The 19068-nt window shown below is 45.5% G+C and overlaps 1 protein-coding gene across 1 annotated transcript in view; it reads left to right on the forward strand.

Moving 5' to 3' along the window:
* The first annotated feature begins 1672 nt into the window (after positions 1 to 1672).
* The window catches only part of LOC111158531 (beta 3-glucosyltransferase), a 116170-nt gene continuing 98774 nt past the window's right edge, over positions 1673 to 19068 (forward strand). Inside the window, exons 1-2 of the mRNA XM_022520626.1 lie at positions 1673 to 2072; positions 16072 to 16121. Of these exons, the coding sequence (XP_022376334.1) occupies positions 1673 to 2072; positions 16072 to 16121 (450 nt within the window). The remainder of the gene's footprint in view (positions 2073 to 16071; positions 16122 to 19068) is intronic.

Consider the following 19068-nt stretch of genomic DNA (forward strand, 5'->3'; position numbering starts at 1 on the left):
GCTGCTTAATTATTAGGCTTCCGCGTCTACGTAAACACGCTTTTGTTTAATATTCGATATCAAATATATTTGAGGAATATTTTTTGGGAAGAAAGCTAAACAGCTTTGGAAACTGGAAAACTTCTAGAACTCTTGACCAGGCAAGTACATATTAGAAGATGAAAGGGATCAATGTGGTCAACCATAAATTGGAAGAGCGTCACTAAAAAAAAATGAAAGAATTCTTAGATTTCTCTTCCCTTTGTATAAAAATAGTGTGACATGTAGCCACAAACCCTGGCTGAATGGAACAAGATGGCACTATTTGCATTCACACAAAATGGGTAACACACAAGTTATTTAGTTCCCAGTTTTAAGAAGTCTGTGTAAACCAGAGAGAGAAAACCCATAGCCTCCGAGCTTCCTTTTAAAACCCTTGCGCAGATGCTGAACTGAGAAGTGACAATATCCTAACATATTCAAGGTTAAACCCCTGAATGGTCTTCACATTTACTTATTTTTAAGATTTTTTATTTCGCAGAGAGAGAGAGAGAGAGAGAGAGAGAGAGAGCACAAACAGGGGGAGGGGCGAAGGGAGAGGGAGAAGCAGGCTCCTTGCTCAGTCCCAGGACGTGGAGATCATTACCTGAGCCAAAGGCAGATGCTTAATGACTGAGCCACCCAGGTGTCCCTGGTCTTCTCATTTATAAGGCTCAAGACAATAAACATTTATTCCGCACCTGCTTTGCTATTAGCCCAACATCTTACTTGTATTCCTACCACCTGACACTGGTCTTCATTTCACATTTAGCAAGTCAGTGAACGTTGCACATCCATGTGGAAGACACTGGTGTTGGTACGTGCTTAGCACAATCCCAGGCATAGAGTAGGCACCCAGAAAACATTAAGTATGAATGAGAACAAGAACACAGCCTTCATGAGGTCATGGTCTAATCTCAGGTAAGTGATGGGCACTTGGTCCCATTTACCTTCTAAGAGAGACATGAGTCAAGGCTTTGGTGGAGGCAGGAAGCACTGAAGAACCATTAGAGGGTACTGCTTTTCCCTTCTGCCCACCACATAACACAGTGGAGCCAGCCCTCTGCCAGGGCTACCACATCTCCTGGCTGGGGAGGGAGCCCCTGGACAGTCCCACGGGGACAAAAGGGACTCTCCACATGAGGTCACTAGACTTCTCTGTATTCCAATTTAATTAATTTTTATGGGACGTTTTGAATAAAACACAACCCCCCTCTTCCATTATGGTGAACACTTAAAATTACATTTATACGAAATTACATTTACGCTAACTTCTATTGAAAGCCAAATTCCAGGCTTAAGCTATTGGCCAAATCCCATTAAAAAAAGAGGATATTAAGTAAATTAGTTGAGCTGATTAAAAACACCTTCATCAACGTAGGACAGGGGTGCCAACAATATTAAGAGTTGAATTATTGATTTCTTTTTAAATAGCAGATGGTACATTAGGAGGGAGGAAAAGCAACTCGGCTTCCTGTCTCCTCCCTTCCTCGCCCCCCCCCCCCCCCCAGTCCCTTTCTTTGGGAGTAAGGAGGGGACCCACTGATCGACTCCAGGAGAGCCGGGAAAGGGAGGTGAAGAAGTAAGGTGGGAGGACAGGAAGGTAGAAGATGGGGCCTAGGTAAGGGAGAAGGAAAAAAAGGAGTGGAGAATAATGACCGCAGGGAGCGGGGGGCCACAAGCCTGGAAGAGGGTCGCTGTCCTAGTGAAGGTGCAGTCATCTCTACCCTCGCCCGGCGGCAGGACCCCAGGCACGGCTGCGAGCCAGGCGGGCGCTGGAACTGGCACGAGGACGCTCCCGAAGTCGGCCGCCAGAGGGCGCGGCCGGAGTCGGCGCGGCGGAGCCCGAGGAGGGAGGAGGGGAGCCGGCGGAGAAGGGTCAGCCGCGGCGGCACGGGCGACAGCGGCAGCCGCGCAGCTCGGCTCCCCGCGCGTCTCCCGTCCCCACGCCCCACCAGGGCGCGCAGCTCCCGCCGCCGGGATGCTGCCGCCCGCTCGCCGTGGCCGCCGCCTCGCGCTCCCAGCGCTGCTCTCGCTCCTCACCTGCTCACTGGGTAAGTAGCGGGCGGCCCGGGCGCGCACGGGAGAGGCGTGGGCTTCTCGGGCGCTACCGCCCGCGTCCCGCGTCCGCGCGCCGAAGGGAGTGCCGGGCGGCCCAGCCCTGCCCCGCGGGCGCCCGTGTCCCGCCGTCCCGTCCCTGCCGCGCCGGCGGCAGCGCCCTCTCGCGGCGTCCGGGTGGGGACCCGGCTCTCCCGGACCCCGGGGCGCGGCGCGCCCGGCCCCTTTCGGCTCGCCGGGTCCCGCCGCCGCCCCGGCCCCGCTCGCGTCTGCCCGCCTCCTTCCGCCAGGAGCTGGCGGCCGGCCGAGCCGGGAGGGCGAGGCGCTCACCCCCACAGGAAGCGCTGAGTAAATGTGCAACTGCAAGAAACTTTGAGAGCGGGGAAGCGGCGGTCGCGGTCCCGCCCCCCTGCCTTCCGCCCGAGTCCCGCCTGCCCCGCAAGCCTCACACGCCCCGCGCGGGCGCCACCGACTGGAGGCGGGCGGGCCTGGCGGCCCTCTCGCCGAGCCGGGGCGGCCCTCTCGCCCTGCACCTCCGCGTGGGGCAACCGGGGGCTAGGGACCGCACCCGCCGACCCAGATCCGCGCGCCCTGCAGGGGCTCTCTGCGGGGGTCTTCCTGCCGTGCCCGGGTCTCCAGGGCTGACATGCCAACTTGGCACCAGCCCTTCTAATCATTCCTAGGTTAGGAAGGGAGGGTCGGGGTGCCCGGCTGGGCCTTCAGTGGGTGCGGTGGTGGCGTGGCAGAGGCGGTGGGGACATTCCCCAGTCTTGGGTCTTTAAGGGGGAAAATTAGAGAACACTTCTGGCAACAGTGCTTGTCGGGTTTGCTGCTGCCGTAATGCCCCTTTCCTTTTTTCTTCCGTTCTCCTCACAGGAGCATTTTCTCCCCTTTATCGTAAAATGATGTGGCAAAGTTAAAAAAAAAAAATCGTCCTGATTGACCTATATGGTGAGATTTGTTCAAATTTGAAAGGTTGGGGGAAAATGACTCCCTTTTCAGTGTTCTCGGGGTTATTGTCCTCTAACCCGTATTTTGTGTTTGCAGTCTGTTAAAAGGCAGTAATTTCAGATTTTTAGAAATGGCAGAATAGTGCAATTTAGGAAGAGACGTAGCGTTATTGCACATTGCTTTTTGGTAGCCCACTGGAACCTGTACAGCTCGTTTTTATTTGGATTTAAACTCTCCGAATGAGGACGTTATTTGCGTACCCTTTGCTTTTCTATAGGTGCTCAGTAAGTGTGGGAAAATCGAGGGAGATTAATTGTTAATTAATTGTTCACATGCATGATTAAGTAAGCAACAATGTAATTAAAAATGTTGGGACACCTTGGGCACAGAGAACTGTAATTGACGGTGGGGAGCAACTGAACGTGGAGGAGATCTGCTTTAGTGGAAGAAAGAATGCATGGCTGGGAGGGGGGCAGCCCAGGGAGAAGGGGAGGTTGGAGGGGTGGGAAATTGACTAGGTGACTCTTGGCTACATCAGTTGGCTTGCTGCCTGGAAGTTTTGCACCTAACCAAATAGGGTGGGTGGTAGCTGAAATTGGCATTCTATTTATAGCACTGCACTTTATAATGGTGTACTGGGGATATAATATTTGTACATAATATATTCAATGTAGGGGCTGAAATACATTTGTATTGCTGTGTCTATTTTTTACTGCACTTAAGGGAATATCTGTACTGTCCAAACTTGATAACACATTAAAGGACAGTCAGAATGAAGCAAAATGTCAACACATTTTTAGAGATGTCTATTAACATTGTGAAGTTGTCAGATAAGCACAATAAATAAGACATAAAACCTATTAAAAGGTCCCTGTGAGACATTTGGCTTTGTGAACTGGCTTTCATGCGTTGGTACAGACAAGAAGCTGTATTCTTCGAGGTCTGAAGTAAATTATGAGCTTGGTTTATTGAGCTCTGCTTTGGGGGTGTTGGGGGAGCTCCCAGATGCAAAAAGATGTGGTACCCAATCTATAGATCTCTAAACCAGAGCTCTTGGATCTTGCTAAAACAGAGATTATGTTAGGAATTTTGAGGCATGTGAACAATCCTGATTGCTTAAAAATACTCTAAATATTCCCTCGTTAGTTTGGCCTGGGTATATATATAGTTTAGTTTTCCCACAAACTATAGCATATTCTCTTGAGTTGTTAGAGAAAAGTCAATATAGAAAATTTATTTTAAACTCATATGATTATACAGACCAAATTCACTGCAACTTCAGTTCTAGAGTCCAGTGCCAGTTCTAGAATCAGATTTATTCACACCTCTACGTCAGCTCCTAGTGGGTCTGAGCTCAGTTTTCTCAGGAGAGAAACAGGAGACCTAGACTAGATAAAATACCAGAACTTTGCCATTTCTTATAGTTTTAATGTACTGAGTCTCTTGTGGCAGAGACTGCTATCTGCTACTCAGTTACCCGTAGTTCCTTCCTTTCCTGACTAAAAAACCTCTTAGATAATCAGGAATGAGGGCACCTGGGTGGCTCAGTCCTTAAGCATCTGCCTTCTGCTCAGGTCATGATCCCGGGGTCCTGGGATCAGGCCCCGCATTGGGCCCCTGCTTGGTGGGAAGCCTGCTTCTCCTTCTCTCACTCCCCTTGCTTATGTTCCCTCTCTCACTGTGTCTCTCTCTGTCAAATAAATAAATAAAATCTTAAAAAAAAAAAAAAAGATAATCAGAAATGTTGGGTGACTATATTTGGAGATAGGACCTCCAAGGAGATATTGCAGGGTAAGTGAGGTCATAAGGGTGGGGCCCTAGTCCAACGGGACTGTGTCCTTATTCTTCTCTGAAGGGGAAGAGACACCAGGGATGTACTCAAACAGAGAAAAGGCCATTGGAGGACACAGTGAGAAGACTTTTCTACCCACAAGCTAAGGAGAGAGGTCTTAGCAGAAACCAACCCTGTTGGCACCTTAATCTTGGACTTCTAGTTTTCAGAGCTGTGAGGAATAAATTTCCGTTTGTCTATGGTTGTTGTTAAGGTGGCCCTAGCTGACTAATAATACAAGGAGCGAGGGGAAGGATGGAGGAATCTCATGGTGGTGGTGGCGGCAGTGGTGTGTCCAGGGAAAAGAAGTTTCTCAGTGGCCCTTGCAAGCAGGGGCAGCCACTGAATTACCTGTAGTGATTTTTGGGTGGGTCTCTTTGTGAAGCTTGTTAAAGGTAGCTGACCCAGTTGGGATGCATGCTTTTTGTTGTTCTTTGGTTGTTTGCTTGTCTTTGTTTCATCTTCCTTACCATTGTCTGTAAATCTGATGGTTGGAGCCATGGTGGTCATCTTGTGACCATGAGGTGACCTTGAAGACAGAAGCCAGTTGTAAGGATTGTGGGGCAGAAAGGACAGCAGTGCCTGCCTGGGTGCCTGAAGGATGTGGAGCACCACACCAGCCCTGGGTCCCTTTTTCCAGACTTGTATTGCAGGAGATTAAAAATAAACCCCAGTCTTGTTTAAGCCTCTGTTGAGTTTTCTGTTACGTGCAGCAGCCAACCTAATCCTAACTGATACATCTGTGAAGAAGCTCATTTGAACCAATGGTAAAATAATAAGATGCTAACTTTTATCTTTCTTATCCCTGTTTCTACTCTGTATGTGTCAGGATTGAATTTGTTAGCATCCACCAAAATTAGGTTTTTTTTTTTTTCATTCTGGTCCAGTTCTCGCTCAGATTCTTTTTACTGCAGTGAGTTAGACATTTTAGGACACCAAGAGTCAGACCTGATCCCAGGTTATTGTGTGTGTGTGTGTGTGTGTGTGTGTGTGTGTTTTAATTTTTGATTTTTAAACCCTCCTTTTATTTCTTAAGCAGCTATGACTGATAGAGAGTTTACCCGTCTGGATGAGTTCTTGTCCAGCTAGTCTGGGGTTTCCAAGTAGACGTGGTTCTCTTGGTTATGGATTTGACTCAAAGGAGTTTGTCTCTAGCCAACAGTCAAGCTGTTTATCAGGGGGGCAGATAAGGAGAGGGGGAAAAGAACATCTGTTTCAGGTGGGATGGTGAGGTGGTGGGGGTGGGGGAGGGAGGAACTATCCTGACCCTTTTGTTAACTTGTTCTGAGGCAAGCATTGTGGGCCTAGTACTTGAGTAAGTCCTAATACTGACTTCATTTGGACCACTAAGAGGCAGGTTTTTTTGTTTTGTTTTGTTTTTTGCTTTTCATTAGAAACATAAATCAGGGTGTTTCTAGGCACAAAGGGATTATGGGGGATTCGCAAATGTTATTATGTTTTGCCTCTCTGTAGCATTAGGGACAATCCATCTTTGGCGTTGCCAGATTCTTGGTAAAGAATAGTATATAGGAGTGTTAATTCCATCTTTCCCAACACAAAGGAAAGTTTAGCGAGTGTTGGGGGTTCATCAGATCTATTATTGATTGAGAGTCTCCCTTAATTCCATGTTTCAAAGCTCTATTCACTAAGCCACTCCCTAGAGGAACCCAATTCAGTGTAGGCGCTGATTTGCACTCCTAGAAAATGTTAACAGTTCAAAAATAGTATTAAAAGAAAGAACTGTATTTGGAATTTTTTTCATTTATTCCAACTGTTGAGTATCTACATGTATCAGAAACTGGGGATATTGCAGGAAGAAGACAGATCGAATCTGGCTTTCCCCTGGTGGAGCAGGCAGTCTCCAAGGGGTAGGTGACATTAAACACTACACAAAACAAATCACACTGTGCTCAGTGCCCTGGCAGGGGACTCCTGGTGCTGGGAGAATGCCAGGCAGGGAAGTGGAGGGCTTTAGCCTGGAATCTGGAGTAGTGGTTCTCAATAGGGGGCGTTCTTGCCCCTCATGGAGAATTTGTCAATGGCTAGAGACTTTTTGGTTGTGGCAGGGAGTGCTACTGGCATCCAGAGCTGGGGCTCTGAGGGATATCCTACCATGTGCAGGACAATCTCACCCTCCAAAGAATCTGTGATCTGGTCTATTGTTGATAGTGCTGGGTGCCAGGTTAAGAAACCTTGGAGTAGGGAGTCAAGGAAGACTTCTTGGAGGAGGAGACATCAGAACTCAGACCTGAAGGGGAAGCTGAGAGCAGTTAAGTGGAAGAAGGGGACATGCCCAGGAGGGGAAAGAGCTTGGTGCTGGAGGAACATAACCGAGAAAGGACCGGACTGGAGAGACTCAGAGAGGGGCTGGGAAAAGTTCAGTGGGGGTCAGGCAATGCAGGTCTTACGGAGGAAGGTAAGGATTTTGGGCTTTGTTCTTAGAGCAGTGGGAAGTAGCTGAGGGGCTGCAATAGGAGAGTGACATGGTTTAACCTCTTGTTGTAAGGAACTCGCTGTGGTTGTTCCGTGGAACAGAGATTAGAGGTGACTGGTGAGGACTTGTGGGACCAGCGAGGAGGCTGCCGGAATCAACTACGTGAGAGATGATGAAGGCAGCTGATGGGAGCAGTGGGCTGAGAGGAAGGAGGGGGTCAAAGATGAGTCAGGTTTCTGTCATGAGCTGTGGGTGGGTACCAGAGCTGTTTACTGATACACTAATGGAAAAGGACCAGATTTTAACTTTTTTTTAAATTGTAGTTAAATAATATAAAGTTTCTTTTAACCATTCTGTGGCATTAAGTACCCAGACATTTTTCTATAATTTACTTTAATTTTAGAGGGAGGTGAAGATGAGGAGTTCACTTTGGACAAAGTGAGTTTGGGGAAGGTGAGATGTTCAGGTGGGTGTCATGTAGGCAGTTGGATTTGTGGGTCTGGAGCTCAGAGGAGAGATTGACTGCAGAGAGATTTGGAGGGGCAATTTTAGTAGTTTTTTTTTTTTTTTTTTTTTTTTTTTAAAGAGGAGAGAATCTTAATTGGCAAAATAAATCCATTTAAACTTTGATTCCAAATGTATGGGTGCCCAAGATTTGGTAGAAGCTGGGACAGAAAATCATCTTTATCTGTGTGATGTAAAGCTGTAGGCTTATACCAAAAAATGAGAAAAGGTATCCTCAAATAAGATTAGAATGTATCTCAGTTGTAACAATGCCATCTTCACCTAGGGATATGACTTATTTTCACTACTGAAAGAATATTTTATGGTCTGAAAAGGTGATATGCTTTAGTTTACATCATTGCTTGCTGTAAGAAGCTGTAAGAAGCCGAAGGCTCTTTCCACATCGTGCTGAATTTATCTTTTCCAGATCCTTGAGGGTGGATATACTAGAGCTTGTTCTTCGTTTATGAGGTGAATGAAGTAAAGGAAGGTAAATGGCCAAGCCCTGTTGGAAAAATCATGCCATTCCTTTCCCTTGAGAGTCTGTTTAGCTGTGCACCCCAGTGTGTCAGACTTCAGCACACAGGAGAATCCCCTCAGTGTCTTGAAGAGTTTCCTTTGTTATGGGGCCCCTTGTTAAAAGGCAGATTATGGGTTCCCACCTCCAGATTTTTCTGACAAAAAAAATCTGAGATGAGACCTCTAGATTTGCATTTTTAGAAGGCCCCAGGTGGGTCCTATGTGCTAGCAGGTGCAGGAACCCTGCCTGGGCCCAGGTAGAAACGGGGACTCTTGCCAGCCAATTTTCTTGCATATCTGTAGAATGTAAAGATGATTGCTGGCTGCTTTGTTTTTAAAATGAAATAAGGAGCTGTTTCTGAGACAGCAAAGCGTGGACTTGAGGCTTGATATGTCTTGCTCAGATATTTCATCACCTCGGGAAAGGAACCAGAAACCCCAGAATTCAAACAAAGCAGTCTTTCTCTGGTTCCAGCATCCTTTGGAAACAGGCAGGTTTTCAAATGCTGCTGGAGGGGCTGTAGGAGGAGGACCATGAGTCTCAGAAACTGAAGAGTGGGTTGTTTGAGCAAAGGTGTTTGGACAGTTGACAAGTTCCTAACAGCATTAGAACATCTCAGTCTGTGGCTACTGTGGATTCAGTGGTGCTGTTAGGGTGGGGAGGGGCTTCTAAAACCACTTTTTATATTGTAGAAATAAGATACCCCCAATTTAAGCAGAGACTGTATAAGTTAGCTTGACAGTTAACTGTTCAGTGCTGCTCGTATAATGCAAAGGGATTAAAAGAAGGGCTGATTTTTTTGGTGGTGAGTTCATTCTGGAGTGGGCTGTGCGACGGGGGTTTCTTCTGCCCCTTACCTATGACTCAACTTAGGAAACCTGCTCGTGAGGGTGGTATTTTGAATCTCTCCCCCGAAACTCTGTTTCCCTTGGCATATGGGCTTTCCTATTATTTGTTTAAATGATATAGGAATCAAAGAAACAAATGATCTTTGTCTTTCTAAAATATACAGTTATTTCCTATTTCCTTCTATTTTCTTTCTATTTACTGTCCTTTCTATAAGTAGGTTTACCCTCTGGCACAGAGACTGTATTGGTCCTGGCCAACTCTGTTGCCAAGGGAAGAAAAATCTATATTCCAAACTCCCTTGCCCATTGACTTCTTTGATAAAACCAAAAAAGTGTTTGAGATGGAGTAAAACCAAATGGGTAGGTAGTGAGCGGCTCAAAAGAGGACCGTCATGTCGGTGTGCTCACTGCCACACTTGAGGGGAGGCCAGCTCCCCCCTCCCCAATCTCCATTCCTTTTCTCAACCGGCTGGTCACCTTGTAAGTGGTGTGGAACCCACGGAGTGGGGCACAGCGGTTCCCTGACCTTAATGTTGTCCAGCTGTCTCCTTGTGGAATTGCGCTGGCTTCCTCCCCAGGGCAGCATCTCTCTTTGGCCCCTGAGCAAAAGGCTCCAATCATTCTTCTCACAGGCCAGGTACTGTCCTGCTCCTGTACATGCACCAATGTAGCTCATTCTTGTTTAGTTTCCCCCCTTTTACAGGGATGGAGGCAGAGGCTCTGAGAGCCAAAGTCACTGGCCCGGTGTTGCTGAGCTACTAAGTGGCAGAGCCTGGATTTGAAGCCACGAGGCGGGAGTCTAGATTCTGTGCATCTGACCAGCGTGCTGTGCTGGTCCTCCTTGTGGGCCAGGCCCTGGAGGTCAGCTCTCCTGGGCCACGCCTCTTTCCGTCGCACTTTGAAGCTTTGCAGAGAGAATGCCTTGGAAGAACACCTTATAAACTCCTTAAACAATTGCCTTCTCTCTAGCTTCTCTCTGCCTGGAGTGCCCTTCCCTGCTGCTGGATATATCCCCTGGAATGGCCTCAGCACCTCAGGATGTTGGGAAGCAGACCGAGTTTTTCCATGCATTTGCTCCCCATGGCTTTATTCTCGGGCTTGTGAATGGCACCTCAGTGTGCTCAGCTGCTTCCTCTGCAACCTGGACTCACCTACGCTCCTTTCCTCTAACCAACCCCTATGGACTCTCCCTTCCCTGCCCCGTCTCCTGGTAGCATTGGACTCCTGGACTGTAGATTCTGCTGCTTAAATATCTCCAACACCCCGCTTTTGCTCACCACTCACCACGCCCAGGCACTGCCTCATCCGAATTCTGTCCCTTCTCTCCCATTACCTGGCTCCATTAGCTTCCTAGCTGGCATGTTTGTGCCTTTTGTTTTGTCCCCCCACAGCCCCACCCAACACTACTCTGGAAACCTGTCAAAGACACATTTCATCATGGTACTTGCTTTGATAGAAGCTTTTCATGGCCCTTACAATAAAAGCAGACCCCCTAACACTGAGCCCTTTCATGACATGGCCCTGCTGTCTCCAGTTCCATCTCTAGCCTCAGTCTCTCTCCTCCCCGACAGGTGTCCATGTCCCAGACATTCTGTCCCCACAGGTGTCCACGTCACATTCTCTTCCCTCCCCACAGGCATGCAGCTCTAGTTCCTCCCCTTGGGTGTCCGCGCTCTGGGTACACTAAACTATTCAAACTTTGACGCAGAAACCTGTTTCCAGGCGTCCTTGCTCTTGTAACTTGAAGTCTCTGCTGCTTGGAATTGGGTTGCTTAAGCACCATGTTGAGTTTGGCCCAAGCAGTGCTTTGCTCTCTGGGAGCCTCCCTTCCCTCTGCTGCCCTGCCTTGGGTGAGACGGCCTCTGTCTCCACCCCAGGTGCTCTCTCAGGGACTCCCATTAGAGTGACAGCCAGCGGAGCGGGTGCTTGTGCACTTGGTTGTTGACTGAGGGACTTGTGTCTCACAGCTCCTCGGGCAGCTGCTTACTCATGTTCCCAGCCCCTAGCAGAACGGGTGACGCTGGTGCGCACAGCCACTCTGGTTTTCTCCTGCACAAATGAAAATGTAAACTAATACTAATGACAGTAACTGATAAGGCCTAAAGCGCATAGCATGTGTCAGGCCCTGTTCCAGAAACATAACACCTGAGAAACCATTTGATCTTTGGCCACATGCCAGGGCTGTTCTGTCCTCTGCCCATGTGGAGTGCTGGGGGCCCTCCATCCCCACTTTGGACGGGGATGCCTCAGGGTGGGTGGCTGGAGCAGCTACCCCTGTGTGTGCACAGCCCCAGGGACAGTAGATTTGAGGAGGCGGAAGGAAAGGCAGGCTCTGCCCTTTGTCGCTGCGTCGCGGTGCATGCATTTCTGGTCGCTCTGCCTGCGTGGATGATCTTCAAAGCAGGTAATTGGAACTAAGTCAGTCAGCTGTGGGCTGCACATCCTGGAGTTGAAGGCCTCCACTGGAGGACTTGGAATTCAACCTGGAAAGCTCCAGGGAGCTGGAGCCACTTGGGGAGAGCTGTGCTGGGTGAAACGTTTCTTGTAAGTAGGTCACAGGAAAGAAAGGGAAGCCCCACAGGCTTCCTCCCACAGTGTGTCAGAAGAGAAAGTGGGGCAGAGCCTGTGTGAGACCCTGAGAGGTGCCGGGGGCCCAGCTGCAAGCTTTGTCCTGGATCCAGAGCTAGGGACACACGGTTCCATTCCTTGCCTTCCTCTAAGCTCCAGGGTAGGGCCCACGACCACCTAGACACCGCCTAGACCCACAGCAAACCATTGCCCCACCAGTGGCTTATGGCAGCATCAGTTGAGCTATGAACACGCTGAGCTCCACGCTAAATGCTGTGTCTTATCTCACTTAATCATGGCAGCACCCCTCTGAGTGGAGTTATTGAGTGTCTCAGTGGTTTCTGTTTGTGTGTGTGTGTGTGTGTGTGTGTGTGTGTGTGTGTGTGTGTGTTTTATCTGGTTTCTATGATAGATGTTCCTGGGAGAGTCTGGGAGGACAAACCAGGAAAGAGGAGCAAAACAGCACAAGGAACTAGGAGGGACAATCATCTTTCCTATGGGGGCCCCCGGGGTCCCTTGCTCACTCCCAGGAACAAGAAAAGATGGTTGATTATGGTTTCTTAAATGCGTTGCAATTAATTCCTCTCCAGTTTTCTGGCACTCTAGGGCTTAGGCTGGCCTATAAATCTTAGTCCCAGGTTAGTTGTAAAATCTTGATTTATCTCTTAGAATAGGTGTGCTAACACATTAGTTGGCTTGAATTATTTAAAGTTATCTCGGAAAGGTCTTATTTCTATTGCCCGTCCTGATTTGCACTTTAAATATAGTTCCCTGTAGCAATTCACAGGAATTCATGTTGAAAATAGAAAAGGGAAAATTACTTTTAAATAGCAGTTTGGCATATAAGAGCATGATTTACCTTGGAATAGTTCTCCAACTGCACATTAAGGCCAAGCTTTCAAGAATATTTTTTTCCCCACTGAATTTGGAAATTAATATGAAGCCAAACAATAAATATCCAGCCCCAGGTCGCCACTCCCTTTGGCAGAGTTGGGGGACCCTTTCCTCCTTCCTTCTTCCCCCAACCCTGGGCCACGCAGTCGTAAAGTCCCACTGTGTAACAGGTAATTTCTTAACCTCATTTGCTAATTTTTCCTACTTTCTCCTCTAATTTTACCGTTTCTCCTTCATTTGCACCAACTGTGAAAGCCAGGATCTTAGGGGTAGGAATTTTGTTAAGGATTCATTATTTTAAGATTGGGTTTATTAGTGGTATAGCATATTCTGTGCTTTCAAAATGCATTTGGTTCCTTGGTGATTTGTTTTATTTAGATTACAGAAACACAAAGGAAAAACCAACTAGTATTTTTTTATGTTTAATGAGGATTATCTTGCCATGTGATTTGCTCTTATACCTGAAAGTAACTGATGCATTTCTTACCTTATTGCTTTATTTATTTATTTAGTAAGGTTTATGCCTAACGTGGGACTTGAACTCATGACTCCCAAGATCAAGAGTCACACGCTCTACTGACTGAGCCAACCAGGCACCTCTTTGTTACTGCTTTAAACATCATACACTTTATTTCTATCATGGGGGAAAGGAGTTCTTAATTTCACAGCAGAGTGTGATAGGGACAAATAACAGTTTTCTCTGTGTGTGTGTGTGTGTGTGTGTGTGTGTGTGTAGGGTAAAGAGTAAAGGGTATTTTAAATCTAGGCCTTTGTGGTTTTGGAGGGAACTAAAATCTAGTTTACTCTTGCTTCAGTTAAGCTTTGCCTGAATAGAGGTATGCTGTCTTGATTATGACAAGGAGGATTTGTGGAATTCACTTGATTTATTAGGAATGTCTTCCCTCCATGTGATTCCTACATGAAACATTATGAAATGACATTAGCTGCTTACTTATGAAAGGTGACGTGTTAGTAACTTGCAGAACCCATGCCAAATAAAGACCTGTTTTCTTTAGTATTGAGTCTGCCTTCTAAAGGGCTTTTGTATTTGACATACTCTTCCTTTTACATAGCCATCTGGCCTGCAAAAAAAGTGAGGGAAGACTAAATCCTGGTTATTAGATGATGAGTCACTGAACATGTTAAACTGAGAAGGGTTTTTTTTTTTGTTTGTTTTTTGTTTTTTGTTTTTTAAATCTTGACAAAAGAGGGAATTTTAGCCCAGAAAGCTTTAACTGTCTGTGTTTGGAATTAAGAATTGATGGAGTTAGCAGAGATGGATTTTGGACTCAGAGTCGTGTCTTAGATTGACCACAGTTGTTATATCCTGCAAGTTGTTTGGATGTTCTGTTTCTTGGAATTCTGTGGTGCTGAGTGATATTAACATGTTGTGACTTCCCTACTAATGCTCATTAGTAATTCTATTTTTGGTATCTTCTTGAGGGTTTTAAAAAATGTGCCTGTTAGTTTGGAGGTAAATCAAGTATGACAAAACCAAAGAATCAAATACCCAGAAGCAGAATTTAAAATGCTGTTTGGGGTTAAATCTTTCCTCTCTTCTTAGAATTTAATGAATGATTTGGGCTTTGTGGTTGCCTTCTTGTGTGTGTGTGTGTGTGTGTGTGTGTGTAAAATGAGAAAGTAGAGCAGATCCTACTTAGAATAAATTGTTGTTGGGAGGACAAACTAAATTTCTTCAATTTGCTTGGTGGATTGTACCTTGTGGAAGGAGTAGACAGCCTGTAAATGATGGGATCCCAGTGCCATTGTAAAGACTTGTATTGATTGAATAATTGATTGATTTATGAGTATTTATTGACCTTCCTCTGTGTGCTGGCTGTGTGGCAGGCAGTCAAAACCATATTCCTGGGCACCTGGGTGGCTCAGTGGGTTAAAGCCTCTGCCTTCGGCTCAAGTCATGATCTCAGGGTCCTGGGATCGAGCCCCACATGAGGCTCTCTGTTCAGCAGGGAGCCTGTTTTCCCCTCTCTCTCTGCCTGTCTCTCTGCCTACTTGTGATCTCTGTCTCTGTCAAATAAACAAAATCTTAAAAAAAAAAAAAACCCATTCCTGCCTTCTGGGAGCTTGTATAAGACAAGAAATAAATAAATAAATATAAATATGTATTATGGTGGTGAGTGCTCTGGAGAAAAAGAGTGAAGAAGGTAAGGAGGCGTGGAGTTGGGGATTATTATTTCTAGGAGGTGGTCTCAGGGAGGCCTCCTGTAACATCTGCTGTTGTCTACATTCCACATGTAGAGGTTCATTTAGGTTACATTTTCGATTTCCCCCTGTCTTTTGAAATGTCATCCTGGAAATGGAAATGATTAAAGGATGTCAGTCATTTGCATCTTCGTGTGAATGTTTTCCATTATTTCCTTTGAGCACATGTTAATGGAGAGAGAACTGGAGGCAGTGGATGTCTGGGGGTGGGGTTGGGTCTGGGGTGGGGGTGAGGGTGGAGGGGTCCGAATGAAGGAAGCTGTCTGCTGCTTCTCAGGAGGGTCTCCTCCGTTTTCCCGGGAGACCTACCACCGAAACCCCTTGTACTACATTATTACTCCGCCGAATCAGCTGTCCCAACACTTCATACATGACTGCTCTATGCTGTTGCCCATTTTCTAACTGGAGAAAGCTAACTCTATGAGGTGCTTTTCTTTTCGCTCCTCAGGAGAAGTGCACCAAGTTAAAGTACATTATTTTTTTGTCTGGTTAACCTTCCTGACTGTGGTGTTTATTATTTTGCTTTGTATTTTCAAAGTCTTCCTGTCATGTTCTTGTTAGTGTTATTATTATTATTTTAAATGTAAAGACTAGGTGTGTCTGGAGGGATATCTTTATCCATTTCCGGGCTCCAACTCAAAACCTGAAATCCTTCTAAATAGGGAGTGATTTGAATTCCCTTCCCCCTCCTGGCCCCATTGCGTGAGTGGGCTCTGTGCAGTCACCCATTGTCCGCACCACACTTCTAACCTGGCAGCCCCTGAGAATGAAAGCTTGCCCCAGATTCAGCTCGGGTGCCTGCCAGGCTCTGCAGTGATTGTGTGAGTAGGAATTTGTACCGCTTCCCTCTAGATTCTCAGAAATTCCCCTTCGCAATTTAGAAGGCACCAGAATCAAGCTTGCTGAGAAGGTGTATTTTGTACGCATCTCTTTTTTGTAGTTTATATCCAGAGACACAAATGGTATACAGATTCTAATTTCTTTGATGTAATATTTCTTTCGCTTGGTAGGCTAAGCACATTAGCTTCCCACCGATGAATAATTTCAGGTCCGGAGATGAAGGTGGCCCGCCGGGCGGGCTTGTAGCAGTGCAGCTGCTTTTAAAAATGAGCAAAATATGCCTTATTAAAGAACCCTATTTTTCTCATTTTAAGCACAACTGTTGAATGTGAGAATAAATCTTAATTGATAATTTAATGGAAAAATGTTTTCTTTTTTCCAGCTTTTGCTTTGGTTTCTGAAGATCTAAAGAACAAGGTCAAGCAGTCTAAGGTACTATTCTCGTGATCAAATCTATTCTTCCTGTCTGAGATTCATTTGTATTTTCTTTAATGGGAGCTGTAATGATTTTGTCTTTCAACAGTTAATCAGTTTTTTTTTTTAAATGGATTAATGAAATGTTGGTCAACATAGATTTTTAATCCCTAGTGGCAAGCTACACATAAGCTTAAAGTCCTTTAATAATGGTTTAAGCAGACCAAGTAGGTTTCAAATTTCATTTTAAGAAAAAGTATTTTGAAATGGAGTTAGACATTTTAGAAGTCTTGCTTGGAGGCCGTAGTTTTGTCTAGTCTGACCACATCTGAACTTGGGCTTCATTTTCCCAGCCTGAGAAAGGAGTCTTATGCTATGTCCCTGGGGTCACAAGAGCCTGACTGTCCCTCTCCCTGAAGGTGGCACTGCGTGAGAATCCCCAAGGGTGACTGCCAGGCTCCTTGCATGGTCGGACCCAGGAACCGAGTACCTGGGGGACCAATGAAGACAGGACAACTCTTATCCAAATCTCAGAGCTGCTGCTTTTTTTTTTCATCATCAATTGCTTTCAGGAACTTTGCTTAAAGTTTACCATATAGGCTTTGCACTAGATGAATTTAGCAGATGAGAAAGAAACAGTATTTTTTTTTTTTAAAGAGAAACCATATTTTAAAAATATAAATTGTCTTTATCATATTAGTTAAGGCTCAATTGACTTGATTTTTTAATCCCACAATTAGTATAAAAGCATTTTTAAAAAGGATGTTTCTTTTGTCAACAGAGTATTATCTGTTCTAACTGTGCTGTGCGTTTCCTATACAGGAGCAATAATAATGATTTCCTTTGGTTTTAAGATCCTTTATGGCTATGGTTAATAAAATATTTTCAGACATTTAATTAACTTGATCTTCTCAATGATCCTGTTATTGCTAAGCAAAGCAGATATTCCCATGTACAAGCATACCTTGGGGATAGTGTGGTTTTGGTTCCAGACTGCTGCAATTAAGTGAAAACCATAAGAAGGTGAATACTGCATTAAAGAGAGTCAAATGAAATTTTTTTTGGTTTTTAGTGCATAACCAAAGTTGCTTTTAAACTGTATTGTTGTCTGTTAAGTGTGTAATAGCATTATGTTTAAAACATATACCTGAATTTAAAAGTACTTTACTGCTAAAAAAAAAATGCTGCCCATCACTTGTGCTTTTAGCAAGTTGTAGTCTTTTTGCTGGTAGAGGGTCTTGCCTCACTGACTGATCAGGGTGGTGGTTGCTGAATGCTGGGGTGGCTGTGGCAATTTCTTAAAATAAGACAACAATAAAGTTTGCCCCATTGATTCTTCCTTTCATGAATGATTTCTCTGTAGTGGCTGATGCTGTTTGATAGCATTTTACCCAGAGTAGAACTTCTTTCAAAACTGGAGTCAGTCCTCTCAAACCCTGCTGTTGCTTTATCTAAGTTGATGTAATATTCTAAGTCCATTGTTGTCATTTCAACAATCTTCACAGTATCTCCACCAGGAATAGTTTCCATCTCAAGAAACTACTTTCTTTACTCATCTATGAGGAGCAGCTCCTTATCTGTTCAAGTTTGAGCATGAGGTGGACCCATCTTCAGGCTCCATTTCTTCTTCTTCTTTTTTTTTAAATTTTATTTTTCATAAACATATAATATCTTTTTATCCCCAGGGGTACAGGTCTGTGAATCGCCAGGTTTACACACTTCACAGCACTCACCATAGCACATACCCTCCCCAATGTCCATAATTGAAGTAGAGTTGACATACAATGATACATTAGTTTTAAGCGTACAACATTGTGATTAGGCAAGACTATAATTCTGCTGTGCTCCCCACAAATGTAGCTCCCATCTGTCACCATACAGCACTGTTACAACACCATTGACTGTACTCCCTGTGTGGGACCTTTCATCCCCATGACTTATTCATTCCACAGCTGGAAGCCTATACCTCTCTCCCCCCTTCATCTGTTTTGCCCATACCACCATCAACCTACCCCCAGTTCTATTTCTAGTCCTCTTGCTGTTTCCACCACAAATGCAGTTAGTCACTGCCACTGCTGAAGTCTTAAATCTCTCAAAGTCGTCCTGAGGGTTGGAATCAACTTCTTTCAAACTCCTGTGAACGTGGATATTTTGACCTCTTCCCATGAGTCATGACTGTTCTTCCTGGCATGTAGAATAGTGAATCCTTTCCAGAAGGTTTTCAACTTTCTTTGCCTGGTTCCATCAGAGAATCACCACGAGATCATTCGTCTCATGAAACATGTTTCTTTTTCTTTATTTATCTTGAGTTTTCAAGAATTTTAATTCCAGTATAGTTAATATATAGTGTTACATTGTTTCAGGTATACAATGTAGCAATTCAGCAGTTCCGTATATTACTCAGTGCTCAGTGTACTTTTTTCTTTTTTTTAAAGTATTTTATTTGAGAAGGAGAGAGAGCACGAGCCAGGGAGGAGCAGAGGAAGAAGCAGACTCCCTACTGAGCAGGGAGCCTGATGCAGGACTCGATCCCAGGTCCCCGGGGTTATGACCTGAGCTGAAGGCTGACACTTAACTGACTGAGCCACCCAGGCACCCAGTTTAGCATAATTCTTAAGGGCCCTAGGATTTTTGGAATGGTCAGTAAGCATTGGTATCAGTTTTAAGTCACCAGCTGTGTTATCCCCCCAACATGAGAGTCAGCCTGTCCTTTGAAGCTGTGGAGCCAGGCATTGACTTCTCCTCTCTAGCTCTGAAAGTCCTCGATGGCATCTTCTTCCAGTAGAAGGCTGTCTTGTCTACACTGGAAACCTGCTGTGGTGTGTAGCCACTTTCATCACTATCGTAGCTGGACCTTCTGAAGAACTGGCCTCAGCTTCTCCCCCAGCCCTTGCTGCTTCATGTTGTACTTTCTGTTACGGAGCTGGTTCTTTCCTTCAACCTCATGGACCAGCCTCTGCAGCTT

This window comes from Enhydra lutris, unplaced genomic scaffold, assembly GCF_002288905.1.
Source record: "Enhydra lutris kenyoni isolate GAN:26980312 unplaced genomic scaffold, ASM228890v2 scaffoldscaffold60, whole genome shotgun sequence".
Classification (NCBI taxonomy): domain Eukaryota; kingdom Metazoa; phylum Chordata; class Mammalia; order Carnivora; family Mustelidae; genus Enhydra; species Enhydra lutris.